The 19519-nt window shown below is 38.2% G+C and overlaps 1 protein-coding gene across 3 annotated transcripts in view; it reads right to left on the bottom strand.

Moving 5' to 3' along the window:
* Positions 1–1132: 1132 nt before the first annotated feature.
* CHUK (component of inhibitor of nuclear factor kappa B kinase complex) overlaps positions 1133–19519 on the bottom strand; it is a 44702-nt gene continuing 26315 nt past the window's right edge. Inside the window, exons 12-21 of one of the 3 annotated variants that reach the window (XM_010356085.2) lie at positions 18825–18948; positions 18244–18395; positions 15531–15592; positions 14140–14249; positions 13383–13432; positions 7180–7276; positions 6735–6882; positions 6034–6167; positions 3620–3719; positions 1133–2387 (exon numbers count right to left, since the gene is read on the bottom strand). In XM_010356085.2, the coding sequence (XP_010354387.1) occupies positions 2358–2387; positions 3620–3719; positions 6034–6167; positions 6735–6882; positions 7180–7276; positions 13383–13432; positions 14140–14249; positions 15531–15592; positions 18244–18395; positions 18825–18948 (1007 nt within the window). In that variant the 3' untranslated portion in view covers positions 1133–2357. Of the gene's footprint in view, positions 2388–3619; positions 3720–5213; positions 6168–6734; positions 6883–7179; positions 7277–13382; positions 13433–14139; positions 14250–15530; positions 15593–18243; positions 18396–18824; positions 18949–19519 lie in introns of those variants that run through there. The other 2 variants (XM_010356087.2, XR_004059965.1) reach the window with 2 other exon arrangements.

Genomic DNA, 19519 nt, shown 5'->3' with positions numbered 1-19519 from the left:
CAGACTGTTGGCAAGAAAGTCAAGTGGTTAGGAAACTGCAGGCCAAGGGTTACTTTAGTAGTGGAAGTGAGAAGAGGTAAATAGAATCAATTTGTCTTCATTAAAGGAAGCCTTCCCAGACTACTCTACCCACACCCTTCAATAAATACACTTACCTGTATCATTCATTTGATTTTTATTATCTAGGAATGTCTGGGACCTTATCTGTTCCTAATAAATGATATTTGCAGAGCTTGGGTATTTCAACTTCCAAAAAGCAAAAAGAATGGAAAATAACTTGCTCCATACCCTGTTTTCTGTAGACATTCTCTTAAGTTTTTCATAATATTGCTTAAAGAATGAAATGTATACAATTCACAACTGCCATTCCCCTCTGAAAAGTTGTTACCCACCAAAAAATAGTGGTCCAACTCATGCATCAAAAGCAAGTTTGGGGATCCCACTATAATAGTCTGTTCTGACTCACACCATCTGCCCAAATTATATAGGTCAGGCTGCCCTGACAACCCCAGCCACACACCAGCAGCGGCTCCCACCCTATAGCAAATCTTTCACCAATTGTTAAAATATTTAGGAAATGCATGACCATTGAAAAATGATCCTTAACAATAACTGCAATGCTTGGATGACTTGTAATGTTCGGACTCCCAGATAAGCACTTTTACTGTACTACCTATGTTGTTTCTGATCTTGCCATCTAGCTTAATACCCTCCAAGTAATAGGTACCCAATAAATGTTTATTATTAAAATCTTCTAAAAGTAGGGAAACAAGATAGAGACTGCCTATTATAACAGATGACGAATAGTGGTATGTGATGACTAAAAAATTTGGTTGACTAGGAAAATGATACCACTTTAGCAAGAATGGGGATGGTGGGACTGTGACATCAGTTTATAGGGCAAGATACAAGCATGTTTTTTAGATGTAGATAGTGGTGATAAGACATCTCAGAGGAAAACACTATTAAAGAAGTTGTCCAATACTACCTTTACCATACGTCCTGGTATCCCTAAGGAAAGTACATGTATCCTGTGCTCTTAATTCCACTTCATGGAACCTTCATATTTTCCTAAGCCATATTCAACTGTTTTATTATAATCTGATTTTTATAATGAATAGAGATCAAAAAAGTAATTTAAAAACCATTTAATACACAAAGTGAAAAACTGTTAGAATATAAAAGCATTTTACATTTTTTAAAACAAATAATATCTTCTAAATTACTTAACAGATGATAGAGGTCCACAGTCCTTTATCTGAAACCCTTGGGGCAAGATGTTTCAGAATTAAGAAATTTTAGATGTTAGAAAAGTAATTTTGTGCATATACCATACTACATTAACCAGCCCTCATCAGAGTCTGTGGCAGCAGCCCTCCCTCTCATCATCAAGCAGCAAAATAAAGGAATAGTCACACTAAATGGGGTAAAAAGATTCAAGGTCAGTTCAGATTAGATTGCAAGCAAACGAGTTTTGTCACCAAGCTTATGGAAACCTTGTTTTCAGAGCTTTTTGGATTTTGGAATTACAATTACAGATAAAGGATTGCAGACCCTTATAAATTTGTGTGACAAGACATGAAAGATTGTTTAAACAAATGACTCATTTTTACAAATGAAAAAACATGTAATTTTCAAATACATTATAAATTAACAGGCATCTTCTCTTTGACACTATTAAATGTACATCTTAAATACATATACACATAACATGATTTATGAAAGCCAACTAATATTAGAAGCATAGATACACAATCCCTTCAGTAAGAAGGGAATACTGTTAATTTTTAGTAGAATTTAAAATGATTACACCAACTCCTTATGATGCCAGGAAGAGCACCTGTTCAGTGCAACACAAGGAGGTAGAATTTATTCAAGAAATAAAACTTGTGAGCAGCCTTTTTAGAAAAAACATAGACAACTTTTACTTAAAATGCCTATTAGTTGAAGTTTTCTTCTCTGTATACAAAACTACATCTGGCCTTATGCCCAACAGTTAAAAGTGGAAACTAATACATAGAAGGCATTTTAAATCAGTTAAGTAAGTAATGTTTTACCAAGATTGAAGGCACAAATGTGTCATGATGATGCTCCTAAACAGCTGTGGTATTAAAACAAATATTCAAACAAGTACATTGACTTTTTATAAATTTCTGTCAGTTTAGAGGCTTAAATTACTCAAAAATGTTATACTTGTAAAATCATGTTCTTCTGATCATAGTAGAAATGTAGTTTCTGTTCATAGCCATTTCTTCCATTGACTGATGTCTGAAGAATGGTTTCATGGGGGAAAAACACATTTCCAACATGTATAGCAACAACTTCCATAGGTTTGGGGACAGTGAACAAGTGATAACTCATTCTGTTAACCAACTCCAATCAAGATTCTAAAACCAGGCATGAAAAAGTTATAATTAGATGTTGACTATAAGTAATAAGTATATGGGTGTTCGTTTTTGCAAGTTTGCTGTCTGGACATTTTATAATCAAAAGTTGAAAAATCATTTCATTTACCTTATTTCCTGATTTTAAAAATTTCAGAGTTTTTTTCATAAATATTTGAAGCAAACAATTATTCTTTCCTTTTCTTTTTCTTTTTTTTTTTTTTTTAAGAGAGCAGGATCTTGCTACGTTGCCAAGCTGGAGTGCAGTGGCTCTTCATAATGCACTGCAGCCTTGAACTCCTGGGCTCACGCAATCCTTCTGCCTCAGCCTCCCTAGTAACTCGGACTACAGGTACATGTCACTATGGCGGGCCGCCATTATCATCCTCTTTTTTTTCTTTTTTTGAGACAGGGTCTCACTCGTCACCCAGGCTGGAGTGCAGTGGCAGGATTACGGCTCACTGCAGCCTGAAACTCTTGCACTCAAGCGATCCTCCTGCCTCAGCCTCCCAAGTAGCTGGGACCACAGGTGTGTGCCACCACACCCAGCCAATTTTTATATTTTTTGTAAAGACAGGGTTTCGCATGTTGGCCAGGCTGGTTTCAAACTCCTGGGCTCAAGGAATCCATCTGCCTTGGCCTCCCAAAGTGCTAGGATTACAGGTGTGAGCCACCATGCCTGGCCGCTGCTATTTTTCTTAATGAAAGAGGAAATATACAGAACTGACATTAAGACTAAATGCAGCAAAAGTTGATGCAGTAAACATTTTATTGTAATTTCCCCAAGTTTTAACAAATCAGTAGTTTATAGTAACCAAATCTTAACACACACTTTTATTATTACAGCTATATAAACATAATTTATTTTCTATTCAGGAGGTACCATATCTGAATTAAAGTACAAGTCCCATCTTAATGAAGAAAATGGATTGCTGAAGCAAAAAGGTACAGAACAAACCATTCAATTTCAATGGTCACATTGTTAAGAAAGCTTACCACTCATTTAATTTGACCAAAAATGCTATTATTGAAGATAACTGATGACATAATCCTAGTATATCCCTGAGTAACAGCAGATAAGGATTTAAGGTTGAGGATATTCCCCAAATGCTCTTTCCTCTTGAGTTCTTCTGTTTCCCATATGCATCCCAAATGCCAGATAGGCTAGCATGGAAAGTTAAACCTTTTGCACCCAACATAGCCAAAGCAGGCACCCATATCCACACAAAACTTACCATCATACTATTGCCCTGTTCCTCATTTGCCTCATGAATAATAGTGCTTAAATGGCCAAGGCAGTTCAAATTTTCTTCTATCATTTGTGCTGAAGTATCTCTGTGAGATGAAAGAACAAAGCCTTTTCAAATTCAGCAAAAGGGCATATGAATTTCCTCTACTTTCTAGTCTTCTAGGTTAGCACAATCACTACCCTTCCTGTAACCCAGTACCCCAGTGCAGTTGACTCCTATAGTCTTTAGTTTCCTCATCCCTCCCTACAGAGGCAGAGTCCTGTTTAAAACAAGCTTCTGCCTCTACCTCTACCTACCTCTAAGGATAAGAAGTCCACTATAACTCCAATCTGACTTTCCTCTGAAACGTAAGAGGCACTTACGTACAACTTGTTTTTCCCCTGAAAATGTAACTAGGGAGGAAAAAATCCTTGTGGCAAAGACAGATGAAATATCTTTTTGTTTCTAAATACTTCTCTTTCCTTAAAAGTAGTAAAAACACCAGCATGCATACTTGACAGACACAAATGTAGGGGAGAAGAGAGAAAAGTAAAATCTATTCTGTAGAGATCACAGAAAGTGAAAAACTCATTTGAAACTACAGATAGCAATGAAATAAAACAAGCAAGCTGATTCCTGAGGACAGCAAAAGAAAACAGTGAACAGTGTGGTGGGCGAGCTACCTAGAACCAAGAAGTATCCCTGGAAGTTCGTATTTGAAGGCAATCCTGATTGTGGTTTCTACCTTCATGCTTTCCTCTTCTACATGGCCTCTATCTTCTCCCTTTGCCAACTTCAGTCCCCTAACAAGAGTCTGTTTTAGGTCATGGATGATAGTCACTATCAGCTTAGAATGACATTCTGATTCAGCTCTTATCCAACAGATGGAAAAATTGTGGCCAAGCAGTTCCCAATCCTTGGTAGTTAAGTACCACAGGTACATAATAATTGAAATCAATTTTCTTATACAGTGTATTCTGACTGGACACGGTGGCTCATGCCTGTAATCCCAGCACTTTTGGAGGCCGAGGCAGGTGGATTACTTGAGATCAGGAGTTCAAGACGAGCCTGGCCAACGTGGTGAAACCCCGTCTTTACTAAAATACAAAAATTAGCCAGGTATGGTGGCACGTGCCTGTAATCCCAGCTACTTGGGAAGCTGAGGCAGGAGAATTGCTTGAATCTGGGAGGCGGAGGTTGCAATGAGCCAAGACTGTGCCACTGCACTCTAGCCTAGGCGACAGAGCGAGACTCCATCTCAAAATAAAAGATAATGTGTTTCTTCTAGAAAATACATTGAAAATATGTCACATATACTTTTGCAAACAACCACACCTCAAATTGGAAATTACCTGTATTGCGGTGATATTTGCAAACATTAGCATCCGCTAAAAATCCTAAATGCCTTTAATAAAAGGCAAAAAAGTAAGTAAAGTATTACATTTTACTTCCTTCAACTCTGATTACTGGAATATTTTGTAAAGTCCATGTATTTAATTATAGCCTATGCTACAGTTGTAGGTGTACTGCATTGGGCCACATGTATAATGACCCCAAGATATATACCCTGGAACTTCCTTTCTTTAAAAAAATAAAATACCTGATATCAGCTTGCCTTCCTGCCATGTGCTTTTCTCTCATAAAAGTAGAGTACAGAATGTGCAACTGCATGACCTCCTGAGCAGTGATGTAACATGGCTGCTCTTCTGCAAAACTAATTATGGGCAGAGCTTCCAGGAAATGCTGGTGCTGTAGAGGTCTCCATGAGTTGTGAGAAAAGCGACAATACACAAGCTAGCAAAGAGCCACTGGCTTTGGATACGGCACATCTTATGCTGAGAAAATAACAGAAATGGATAGTCATTCAGCTTTAGCAAAAGAGTAGGAATTAATAAAATATAGGGCTTGGAATTTGAGTTCTTACTTGCAAAACTGATTTAAAACATTAAAAAAAGTCTAATCTTAGAAATGCAAAGTTATAAAATAGATCTCAAAAATTTATTAGAAAGGTAATCAAGGATCCCCAAAATGATAAATGCAAAATGATAGCATACTTTCTTATAAACTGTTAATGAAGGAATAAGGTTTGAGTAAAAGAAAGTAATAAGCCAATAAAAGAAAGGACTTAGAACTTGGACTGAGCTAATAATAAGCAACATTTGCTGAACATTTATTTCCCAAGCACTTTATATACATTGTCTAATCAAATTTCCACAACAGTTCTATGAGACATTCCTGTTTTACAGGTGAGGAAATATGAACATCAAAAAAGTCAAGTAAGTTGCCTAAGATTATCACAAAGGGATAGTCAGGACTCAACCCTGGTCTGAAGGCACAGAAGACTACCTTAACAACTACTGCCTCATTCCTATACCACTGCTATGAATACACAGCTATCTATTGTTACAAAGTAAACCCACCCATCTGGAGGAGTTACCACACATGACAGAGAATGATCATGTTCTGCTGAAGTCGGGGGCAGCCATACTGACGTCTGAGGGGTTACTGCACCTTCTAGACTGGATCCTACAAGGGACCGGGCAGAACTCTGTGTCTGAAGGAAAAGAAAAAAAATCATCAAAAGATTACAGGCAAGCATCTCTGTTGATTCACACAATTTCTTACCATATTCCTAAGACTTACATTTCCATTACTACTTATATGCACAACCAGAGTATTTCAGTGCAAAACTATTCCCACCTTTACACACCGTTAGTAAACTGTCCTTGGCCCCTTTCTTCATTGACTAAAACCAAATGTATCCATTCATCTTATACCATTTTAGTTGAAGAAAGAAAAAAAACCCAGTTGAATAGATGGTCAGTTTCATTATCTAGTCAGGTACATCTATCCCCAAGTTGGGTTGGAATACCACAGTGGTCAAGGGCTAAGAGGAGTATAACAACAGAGACATTGGAAAGGAGAGATGATAATAAGTCCTGCATCTCGACTGCTAGTTTGGACACCAAGCAAGGAACATGGACGTCATGCCAGTGCAAAATATATACATGCCAGCGCAAAATGTGTTCAAGAGGGCCCACCTCATGCTGATAAAAATCCCCTTTGCAGGGAATAAGAGCAACTCAATGTCACATTAAATAATTCATTAATAATTACTTACACAGGCAATTTTAAGGAGATGCCATATTTCTTTCTGCCTTTTTCCCTGCATGAACATGACAGTATTATCAGCTTCTTTGATGTTACTGAGGGCCACTTCCACCTTAGGGAGTAGATCAATAATCTTCTGCTTACAGCCCAACAACTTGCTGGAGAGATTAAATCAGTGTCAGACACTTACATGTTCCCCAAGACTGTATGTATACCATATTCCCAAAACCCAGCTGAGGAAATGAACCACAATCAGCATCAGATTTAATGACTGATCTCCAAAGTAATGCATACAAAAGGACACATAAATGCTGATAGCTAAGGCCAAGCTACCCAAGGTACTTTCAGAATCCTTCCTGGGTAAGTATACTTTACCAAAGAGGGAGTTTGTACTTTGAGAGGAACAAGATAAACGTATCCTGGTTCTTCAGTAGGAAATGAAGCAATTTTCCTACCTCAAATGACCAAACAGCTCCTTGAGCACACGGTCCTGACTCTGCACAGTGTGCACAATGATTTTCACCATCTCTGTGCTGTCACTGTAGGAGTGATCTATAAAAGACATCAGTCAGTGGGTATAATCTTTCTTCTGTAACATATCAACCTCCAAACAAAAAATTCCTCAAAAATCCCTGAAACTCTGAAACTAATTTTAATTAATAAACATCTCCATTTAAATTAAAAATTGGGTTAAAAGATATAAAGATTACCTATAAATAAAATCCAGTTATATATAAAAAATAAAGTTTGTATGTGTATAATGTATATATAAATTTATCAATAAGAGACCTTAGTTGCCTGTGCTTGAGAAGAATAGTCTTGGCTATCTTTAACCCATACTAACCCAAGCCCCAGACACAAATGCAGCCTCTGGCCAAGAGAACAATTTTTCTTGGATGATTAACCACATATTTAGAAACAGTAGGACAATTCATCAAACTTTCATCGCCTAAAGGAAGGAGGCCCTTGAACTAGGTTGCTTGGAATTTCATGTCTTTCCATCCGTTTACAGCCCAGAAAAACTTTGAAAAAAGCTCACTGAAACCAACTAGTAAAGGGACCCATAGACAGCCTGAAAGTTCCATTTGAGGGCAGTATGACATCTTAAAAGCCTTAACTGGCAGCAGCCAGATACCCTCAATTGGGATAGCTGTTGGTTACAATTAGTTCTACAGTTTATAATATGACCTCGATTTCAAAAAAAAAAAAAAACTATCATTAATTGTTATATTTCAGAAAATGACTAAAGGAGTTGAAAGTTGCTCATGCATCATGCTGGTATTTTCTTTGGACAATAATTAAGCCTAAATGCAATACTAATAATAATATTTGCTACTCTCTGCTTATAATTTTCCCATTTAATCCTCACAGCAGTCTTGTGAGGACTATTTTTGTTACCCCCATTTTACCAAAAAGGAAATGATGAAAGGAGCATCAAAGAAGGTTTAAAAAACGTTGTGTCCTTTGTTATCACTCCAAATACCTCCCCCATAGCCCAACTTTATTCCTCACACATCTGTGTTGTCTCCTCCTCACCAACAAGCAAATGAAAGGCTCCAAAAAGGTTCTTCTCCAAACAGCATGGACCAAGCCAAGAGCCTTCTCATATAACTAGCTCTTTTAGATAGTGAAAGACCTCAGAACTTTAGCCTTCTCCAAGGCTAAAGGATGAAGAAAGCTGGTTTTAACCATTTTCAGATGAACAAGAGATTCAAGTCAACTCTAAGCTAGAAAAGACAACAGAGGCCACAAATCAAGTGTGATTATATAATAGGCCCCAATGACAGACACAATCTTGTTACAGTTTGTCACTCAAGGTGACACTCAAGCTACCTGGATAGCAGTTTATTTCTGAGCTTCGTGCTATGTTGACAGGGCTACCTCAAAGTTTTTAAAAATATAACCTAAACAAATGCTATCACTGGGTATCTGTGGAATCTGATTCATTAGCCAGAAGACTGGAAGTCACAATTTTTTTTTCTGTCGCCCAGGCTGGAGTGCAGTGGCACAATCTTGGCTCACTGCAACCTCCGCCTCCCTGGTTCAAGTGATCCTCCTGCCTCAGCCTCCAGATTAGCTGGGATTACAGGCATGTGCCACCACGCCTGGCCCAGAAATACTGATTAAAGAAAAAGAATTGGGCCGGGCACGGTGGCTCAAGCCTGTAATCCCAGCACTTTGGGAGGCCGAGACGGGCGGATCACGAGGTCAGGAGATCGAGACCATCTTGGCTAATACGGTGAAACCCCGTCTCTACTAAAAAATACAAAAAAAAAATAGCCGGGCGACGAGGCGGGCGCCTGTAGTCCCAGCTACTCGGGAGGCTGAGGCAGGAGAATGGCGTAAACCCGGGAGGCGGAGCTTGCAGTGAGCTGAGATCCGGCTACTGCACTCCAGCCTGGGCGGCAGAGCAAGACTCCGTCTCAAAAAAAAAAAAAAGAAAAAGAAAAAGAATTGGACTTGCTCTATTTGAAATCTTAGATTTTAATATTTTACTCTAGCTACAACTTCTATTACTTAAATCACTATTTTGTTAACATCTTCAACCTTTTTATCCTCTTATTCCATCAGCAAAATCCTAACCTTGGATTAATCCAACCATCTGCTCTATCAGTTCCTGTATCCAAGCTACTAAATTATCAACAAAAAATTAATATTACTGTTCACTATTTGCCACTGCTAATTCACAGGTTTTTCATTTCTGCTCTGGGTACTTTTCTTTTTTTAGAGAAAAAGTCTTGCTCTGTCACCCAGGTTGAAGTGCAATAGTGTAATCTTGGCTCACTGCAGCCTGGACCTCCTGCGCCTCAAGCGATCCTGCTACTTCAGCCTCCCGAGTAGCTGGGACTACAGGCATACACTACCACACCCAGCTTTTTAAAAATTTTATTTATTTATTTATTTATTTTTTGTAGAGACAGGGTCTCACTATGTTGCCTAGACTGGTCTCAAACTGTTGGCCTCAAACGATCCTCCTGCCTCGGCCTCCCAAAGCCCCCAGTATCACAGATATGAGCCACCTGGCCTGGATTCTTAATGTATGTTTTGGGTCAGCAACATCTTCCACTGCACACAATGGCTTTTAGAAGTCTTTAGCACACTATTCAAATCTATGAGGTCATCACCTCTTCCATTTCAGTTAACCTCACTTACCACTGCAGGATAAGGGGCCATAAGGCAGTAAGACCCTGACCTTCCAACCTCTACTCCCAAAAAAGTATCTGTATCCACACTCACACTCATTCTCTTTCCAATATCAATAGTATCAAGGCTAATCCCTCCTACTGTTCTTTGGAGCCAATCTTTCAACTTGTTCAGGGACCTCCCTCTCCACAGGGTTTTTTGGCCCCGAGTATGTGTTCTGAGAAATGCATCACTGGCCATTTTCGTCACTGTGTGAATATTACAGTGTACTTATGCAAACCCTGATGGTATAGCCTGCTATATACTTAAGCTGTATGGTATAGCCTTTTGACAATAGGCTACATACCTGTTCACCAAGTGACTGTACTGAATACTGTAGGCAACGGTAACACATTGGTAAGTATTTGTGTGCATGTAAATATAGAAAATACATAGTGAAAATACAGTAGTATAATCTCTATGGGACTACCATAGTATGCACAGCTTGTTGTTAACTAAAACACCATCATGTGGCACCTGATGTTTAAGTCTTCCTTCTGAGAAGTGACCTCCCTTGGCTCTACATCTCCTTTTAGCTACTCACCCACCTCTCTTCTTTCCTGAGCAGCCAAGCTTCTGAGAATAGTCTAGATAAGCAGTTCTCCAACTTTTTGGTCTCAGAATACCTTTACATTAGAAAATTCTTGAGAACCCCAAAGGGTTTTTCAGGAATTAAACAGAAATTTAAAAATACTCGTGTCTTAATTCATTTAAAAATAACAAACCTATTGCCCACTAACATGTTTTTATTAAAAACAAACATACAAAAAAAAAAAAACCTTTATTTAGGTTTTCTCTCTCTCCTATATTTAGGTTTTCTCTCTCTCCTGAAACTCTAGACTCCAGTCATACTGCATTTCCTCAGACATGCTAAGTACTATACATACATGTCTTTACACAGAATACTCATATCTACGAGAGCCACCTCCTTTCACCTGGCTACTGCTACCTGAGATACTTGGAAACCTGAAGTGGAAGGATTGCTTGAACCCAGGGAGTCCAAGAGCAGCCTGGTCAACATAGCGAGAGCCCACCTCTAAAAACAAAAACCAAAAAAAATTATTTTCTAAATCAAAAAAATTTTAGTGAGAACCCTTGCACTGTTTTACATTTTTCAATCTTTCTGATATACTACTGATCTCGTCAGAAAAGTTTTTAAGTGCTGAGAAGCTGACAAATTCCAGCTGGTAAATACAAGTTTTCTAAATTCTTTTTGCTTGAAACATGGAATGTTATCATTGACAACAAATATTGTTTTTTTTTTCCCTTAAAGTAGTAAGTGCGCTATACTTTTTATTTTCATTTAATTTCTTAGAAATTATCTCATGTATGCAAATCTGAATAATCATAGTTTGCCTGACAGTTGCTCTTCCAAGTAAAAACGGTGTCTTCCCTGAAAGAGGCCAGACAACTAGCAACGTAAACAATTACTGAAGTGGTTTTCCTTAAGATGACCATCATACTTCACTGTATAGAAGAAACACTTTTATGAGTACTTCCCATTTCATCACACAAAATATTAAAAACACATACTCAAAGGCTGAGATTTAAATAAAATACTATTTTTACTGCTTTATCAAGAACATTTTTAAGTGAAACTGTCATTTTTAAAAAACTGTGAATGCATGGTGATAAAAAATATAACGACTACTAGCATAGTTTGGCGCTAGTGCCTTGATTCATACTAAGGTGCAAGCCATTTTACGTTGCACCATCAGTGAAAATGTCAACATGATGAAAAACACAAATAACATCTTATTATGAAAATGGTTCTAACCTCACAGACTCTCTGACAAAGTTTCAAGGATTCTCACAGGTCCATATGCCACATTTTGAGAACTGCTGGTCAGACTAAACTGAATACATTTCAGTAAAATAAAAGCAGTATAAGAGGAGATAGTGTTCTTTTTTAAATGTGAAAAGAGTATATGAAATACAATTTCACATGTATATTAATTTGCATGTGTTGCTATGTGTCTACAAATTTTAAAGTATAAAAGTATATCTTTTTTAACATATGCATTTAAGTATAATGCACATTAGGGCACAGACTTTATTTCTTCTGTTACCCTTCAAAACAAATTTTTAACTAAATGATAGTATCTTGCAGGTACATAACAGTTTATAGTTTTCAAAGCATTTTCACAAACATCCTCTTAAATACATTGTCACAATATACTCACTGAGTAGGAACGCTAGGTTTCCACCCCATTTTGCAGAAGGAAATGGGAAACGGAGATTTGTCTGAGGTAACGGTCGGTAAATTACTCAATCTAGGATTCAAGCCTTCTGATTCCCCATCCAGTACTCTTTCCAGCAGACCTTGCTCAGTATTTAGCAGGTGTTCAACAGGAATTGTTTTACCAATAAAATAAGTCATCAGTGACCAGTGCAGATGAAGGCATTATTTTCAAGGCAATCTGCTTTGGCCTAGAATAGCACAGGCCTTCCCTCTAACCATTCCAAACCTGAACCCATTGCCCCAAATTCTTTCCAACCTCTCTAATTATTTTTTTGTTTTGTTTTGTTTTGAGACAGAATCTCGCTCTGTCACCCAGGTTGGAGTGCAGTGGCGCGATCTTGGCTCACTGCAACCTCCTCCTCCCAGGTTCAAGCGATTCTCCTGCCTCAGCCTCCCAAGTAGCTGGTATTATAGGCACGTGCCACCAGGCCTGGCTAACTTTTGTATTTTTAGTAGAGATGGGGTTTCACCATGTTGGCCAAGCTGGTTTTGAACTCCTTTGATCCACCCACCTTGGCCTCCCAAAGTGCTGGGATAACAGGTGTGAGCCACCACAACCTGCCCAACCTCTCCAATCTTAAGCAACACTTATTTTTTTTCATCTTTCTAAACATTTTCTTGCTGCTTCTTCCTCTGAGTTCCTTTTTTCTGTCTTCCATTCTTTCTTTTCACGTCCCCTTCTAAAATTTTTCTACCTCATTTTCTCTGTTACTTTCTCTTTTTAATCTCCTAAATTCTCACAAACTTAAAACTTATTATACCATGTCTCAATGGCAATACCAAAACTGGAATTTATTCTGCAGCTTTAAGAAAAATTTTAACTTGGCCGGGTGCGGTGGCTCAAGCCTGTAATCCCAGCACTTTGGGAGGCCGAGACGGGCGGATCACGAGGTCAGGAGATCAAGACCATCCTGGCTAACATGGTGAAACCCTGTCTCTACTAAAAACTACAAAAAACTAGCCGGGCGAGGTGGCAGGCGCCTGTAGTCCCAGCTACTCGGGAGGCTGAGGCAGGAGAATGGCGTGAGCCCGGGAGGCGGAGCTTGCAGTGAGCTGAGATCCGGCCACTGCACTCCAGCCTGGGCGACAGAGCGAGACTCCGTCTCAAAAAAAAAAAAAAAAAAAAAAAAGAAAAAGAAAAACTTTAACTTAAAAATATTAAATCCCCCACATTTGTTAGGCTAGTGATAGTTACCTAAAATGCCTTCAAGCGCTGTGATAGAAGTGTCTTACCTGAAGGTCTGTGTTTTAACTGCTTATATAGATCAATGGCACGCTGTTCCCTGTAAAAGAGAAAACATGCTCTGATATGTGAAGGTAATTTAATGACTTCAGTAATCTACAACTTGAAACAATATTATTTTATTTGAATAATGAACCCATTTTAAAGCAAGTTCATATTGCCAATGAGTATTTCACAGAGCATTTTACTGAGTAATAAGAACTACACAAGTTCTTAAAATGCAAAGTTTAATATAGTTCATATCTATTCTGATCTACCATGAGGACATCTCTGCACCAGAGACACTTAAAAAGACAAAAATTATGACCTATAATTAGAGAAAATATCTGAAGTTTTTAATCCAGAACTTTAATTCAGAAAAAATCTCAAGTTTTAGGGCATTTAAGAGTCAATACCTTGGACCAGAGGTATATGAGTAAGGAAACAGTTTGTAACTTAGTTATACTTGGAAAATTCTTTTTTTTTTTTCTTTTTTCTTTTTTTTTATATACTTGGAAAATTCTTAACACTCATATGAAATAAATGCTTTTATTCAAAACCAAAAAAGGCCAACCCAAAGAATTATTTCTTAAGTTTCCTGTGACTAAGAAAAAGCTTCCACTTTAAAGATAATGCCAATATATTTGGGGAAAGGAAAACTATAGAAAAGAACCACATAGAGGTTTAATTTGCCAGATGTAAGCAGAAAGAACAATCTGCTACAAAATATTACAGATGTCAAGACCAACAACACAAGTACATCCTTACAGAGATTCCATCAAGTCTCCCTGACGTCTTCCATAGGGGCTCTTCTGTAGCTCCATGATTTCAGCATGCAAAGACATAATCTGATCCTCCAGGTATCCAATGACACCGACCTAAAATATGATGAAAATACAAAGGAAATGAAAGGCTTACCACTACATCATTGGAAACAAAATTCAGATCTTAAGGATACAGAATGACCTGCTGCTTCATTAGAGAACTAAATAATATAATATGAAACACTGATATTGTTAAAGCCTTTCTATTCTTCAGATTCTGACACTTAATCCTTCACATAAGAACACACTTTTTCTTAGTCTTCTCTCTTTTCTCTCCTGACAACAGTAAACTACTAGTATTTGCTTTTATGGAGAAGCAAAAAGGTACAACAGGTGTCAACTAACAAGAAAGACCAAAACCACTGGTATTACTTGTATCTTGGCTCTATGATTTTGATTGCCTCCTGGCCCCCACTGCCTTGAATAGGGACACAAAAAGATAAAGACCTTGGATTTCCCACCCCAGGACACCATGGGTATTCCCACCCACATCCTCAGGGTAAGTACTGACATTAAGGAGTGTAATAACTTAGGACCATGGACAAATGTACAGGATAAGGGGAAAAAAATCTGCCACCTAGAGAATGATCTATGCCTAGGGACACCATATAATTTATTGTCCAAACCAGCGTAATTTTGAGAGTGAAAGGGACTACTACTGATAATTATGGCAAGATATTAGGTATAAACTGGGACAGTCCCAGTAAACCCAGATGTGCAGCCATCCTATCTAAACCAGTCACAAAAATAATACTGACTCCCATTTAATCTTCATAACCCTACTAGAAAAGAAATTGTGCCCATAATATGGAAACTAGCTGGATGTGGTGGCTCACGCCTATAATCTCAGCTCTATGGGAGGCTGAGGTGGAAGGATTGCTTAAGCTCAGGAGTTTGATGCAAGTCTGGGCAATATAGTGAGACCCTGTCACTAAAAAAATGTAAAAGTTAGACAGGCATGGTGGTGCGCCTCTTGTCCCAGCTACACAGGAGGCTAAGATGGGAGGACTTGCTTGAGCCTGGGAAGTTGAGGCTGCAGTGAGCTTTGATCATGCCACTGCACTCCAACCTGGGCAACACAGTGAGACCCTGTCTCAAAAAATAAATAAATAAATAAAGGAAACTGAAGCTCAGTAAGGCACTAGGTAATTTTCAAAAAGCCCTTGTTTTTAATCACTATGATACCTCCATCTTTATATACAAAGCATCTACTAGAATTTTGTCTGAATTTCGGGAATGACATGAAAAATGCTCTTTATATACCAAAACCAAAGACAGTTTCTAATGGAGACATCAAGAATTAATAAGTATACAGAATGAGGTCAATGATTTTACCTCAGCATAGTGGATGGCCTTTTCTTCCATTTCTTTCCATGCTTTTAGCATTTTTTCTGAAGCTAAAAGAAAAGTCTAAATTGGTTATCTCAGAAATAGCCATATATTTAATTACTGGCCTGCCTGCCTCCTTGCCATATCAACATCAAAGATGTGTTATGAGTTGAATTGTGGCCCCCCAAAAGATATGTGGAATTCCTAACCCCCAATATCTCAGAATGTGACCTATTTGGAAATAAGATCGTTACAGAAGTAATTAGATAAATTAATACTCATACAGGAATGGTCTGGGCTCTTAATCCAATATGACCAGTGTACTTAGAAAAGACGAGACACAGGATACAGATACACAGGGGAGAATGCTATGTGACAATGGAGACAGATTAAGGTGCTGCAACTGTAAGCCAAGGAATGCCAATGATGGTTGGCAGACCATAAGACCATAAGAAGCTAGAGAGAAACAAGGAAAGATTCTTCTGTACGGATTTCAGAGAAAACATGGCCCTGCCAACACCTCGATTTTGGACTTTTAGCCTCCAGCGCTGTGAGACAATAAGTTTCTATTGCTGAAGCCACCCAGGTTATGGGATTTTATTATGGGACCCTTAGGAAATGAATACAGATGACTGTTTTCTTTCTTTTTTTTTTTTTTTGGAGACGGAGTCTCACTCTGTCACCCAGGCTGGAGTGCAGTGGTGCAGTCTCAGCTCACTGCAAGCTCCGCCTCCCAGGTTCACACCATTCTCCTGCCTCAGCCTCCCGAGTAGCTGAGACTACAGGCGCCCACCACCATGCCCGGCTAATTTTTTGTATTTTTTAGTAGAGATAGGGTTTCACCATGTTAGCCAGGATGGTCTTGATCTCCTGACCTCGTGATCCGCCCACCTCGGCCTCCCAAAGTGCTGGGATTACAGGCATGAGCCACTGTGCCCGGCCGATTGTTTTCTTAAAAAGAAAATATGTATATCAGTGTGGAGATAGGTGGATAAAGGAAAAAACAATTTTTTTTTTTGAGATAGTGTCTCACTCTGTCACCCAGGCTGGAGTGCAGTGGCATGATCTCGGCTCACCGCAACCTCTATCTCCAGGGCTCAAGTGATCCTCCCACCTCAGCTTCCTGAATAGCTGAGGTGTGCACCACCATGTCCGGCTAATTTTTGTATTTTTTGTAGAGATGGGGTTCTATCCCACATTGCCCAGGTTAGTCTTGAACTCCTGAGCTCAAGGGATCCACCAGCTTCGGCCTCCCAAAGTGTTGGGATTACAGGCGTGAGTCACCACACCTGGCCAGAAAAGAAATTTAATACTTCAATGTGATTTTTAAAAATTAAATATTATAAAAGGATATAAACAGAAAAGACTCTCTCTTCCTCCCTTCTACCATCCACCTCAATGGACCTTACTATGATTATTTGTTACACAGACACATACCCTGCTCCCTCACAAATGAAACCACCGGTATACTCTTTATTTTTTCCCACAATTTAAAACTTTGCTGTCAACTAAAGACCCAGGTGATCTTTTAATAAAAGCACATATAGATCTACCTCATTCTTCTTTAACAATTGTATAATAAGCCTTTGACAAGTCTAAGGTATTTTAATGAAATAATTATGTTTTATCCCTTGCCAGAATGTCAGTAATATACAAATAGAGATAAAATAACAATAATATTAATAAAACCAGTTCTGGAGAGTAAATTCATTCACTCAACTGGACACTATTGATTGTTTATTCTGAGATACACATACCTTGCTCAGGACAAGTGTACAAGCAGTATTTGTTTCCTAAAAAGGATTTGTTTTATAAAAGAAAACAGAAATGCTGGTAGTGACTCCTTCAATTTACTCATATTTTAACTCTGTCTTTTTACATTTCCTTAGTGTATCTGAAGGAGATAAGCTTGGAGTCAAATACTGAAAATTTGGAGACCGTGTATGCAAAAAATAGTAGGACTCCACAGTAGATGGTTTGAAAAAAATCATAGCCTTAGAATATTTGTGTCATTATTTACAGAAAGGTAAGTAGTTTAAGACTCCCCTGGTTGTCTTAGTCCATTTAGGCTACTATAACAAAATACCACAGACTAAGTGCCATAAAAACAATAGAAATTTATTTCTTATAGTTCTGAAGGCTGGGAAATCCAAGAACAAGGCAGATTTGGTATCTGGTGAGGGCCTGCTTTCTGGTTCCTGATGACTATCTTCTTGCTCTGTCCTCACATGCAGAAGGGGTGAGGGATCTCATTCAGGCCTCTTTTGTAAGAGCATTAATCCCAAACACGAAGGCTCCACTCTCATGACCTAGTCACTTCCCAAAGACTCCACCTACCAACACCTTCACCTTCGGGGTCAGAATTTCAACATACGTATTTCATGGGGGACACAAACATTCAGTCCACAGCACTGGCTAAGAAGTCCAGATTTTGTATTTATTTTTAAATTAGGTTTGAAATTCAAGATTATTAAATTGCTTCTGTATTTTTTTGGAGCTAAATAATTTTAGCCCAATTGTGAAACTAAATTGCTCAACTAAGCAAATTTTTAAAAAGAGGTAACATTCAAAACAAACATGGTTTATGGTAATCTACGTTGTCCTGTCTCCTGTTCTAATGTGAAGGTAAGTAAAACAACTGGGTGAGTTAAGAAGGCAAAACAACAGATGGCTTTAAGAAACCAGATATTCCTTTGAAATATATTACTCAGACACTTACATATCCCATACGTCATCTGCTCACTGTATCTCTCCAAGTCAAGCTGAATGCTTTTGTGAAAAAACTCCAATTTAGCTTTCAGTTGTTGTGATGCTGAGATCAAAGTGTTCTTCATTTTTGTTAAGTTAGCATTATATCTAAGAAGACTTAACCTAAACCATAGCAAAAAAAAAAAAAAGAAAAAGAAAAAAGATATTATCAGCATTCAGCATTCAGAAACATTGAATAATGATTTAAAAACATAAACTGCCACAAGGCCAAAACCTAAGTTTCTATTATCAATCTATGAGAAATAACTGATCTCTAGAATCTGATCTCTAAAGACTTCCTGCCTATAATATTCTGTGATAAACAATCTTTTTGTACTAGGACCATATGGGAATTATTACCCTCAAGTCATTATAATAGAATGGTCTCAGTCCATTAGTGAGAATTCTACAAGTTTAATCAGAACATTACACTTCAAATTGGCCCAGTATGTTACTATTATATGAAATACTGATTAGTGAAAACCAGCAAGATTAATTCTTGAGTATATGATGCACATTGCATTGTGCTTATAAACAACATAATCCACTTACATTGCTGCCCTTTGTCCCTGAAAGAGCCTGCTGTAGTCTTCTTTTAGTCCAGACACATAGTGCACTGCTTCAGCCCACACTTTACGCAGCTGTATAATTGGAAGCTGTATTTTGCTATCCTGTACTATATACAAGAAGATGAGAAAAGGGGCAAGGGAGTTAGTTACTTTTGAGGATTTTAGAGTTGATTTATCGTTCTCTGTGATTTCCTGTCTACAAAAACAGGATTCCCATAGATGCTAGAAACTGATGCTAAAACAGCCACTTGTTTCTATTTAATTCAGTTCAATATACATTTACAGAGCACCTGCAATAAATAAGCCCTGCTCCAGATACAAGGAGGGGAAAACAATGAATGACACAATCACTACACTCACAGAGCCTGAGATTATTCCTATATCCGTCTTTTTTGTTTGCTTTTCTGCAATCTGGAATACTCTTTTTCTCTCTGCTAATCCAAATTATTTCTTTCAAGTTCTAAATCAAGTCCCATCTCCTCTGGGTCTTTCCTACCTCTAAATAATAAATTTCATATCCTGGACCAACAATCCAGCATTAAGAATACACACAAGAGTCAGATGTGATGGCTCACACCTGTAATCCCAGCACTTTGGGAGGCCAAGGCAGGCGGATCCTTGAGGTCAGGAGTTCAAGACCAGCCTGGCCAACATAGTGAAACCCTGTCTTTACTAAAA

This window comes from Rhinopithecus roxellana, chromosome 11 (assembly GCF_007565055.1).
Source record: "Rhinopithecus roxellana isolate Shanxi Qingling chromosome 11, ASM756505v1, whole genome shotgun sequence".
NCBI lineage: Eukaryota > Metazoa > Chordata > Mammalia > Primates > Cercopithecidae > Rhinopithecus > Rhinopithecus roxellana.
The sequence above is the reverse complement of the archived record's forward strand: the minus strand, read 5'-3'. Positions and strand labels throughout refer to the sequence as shown.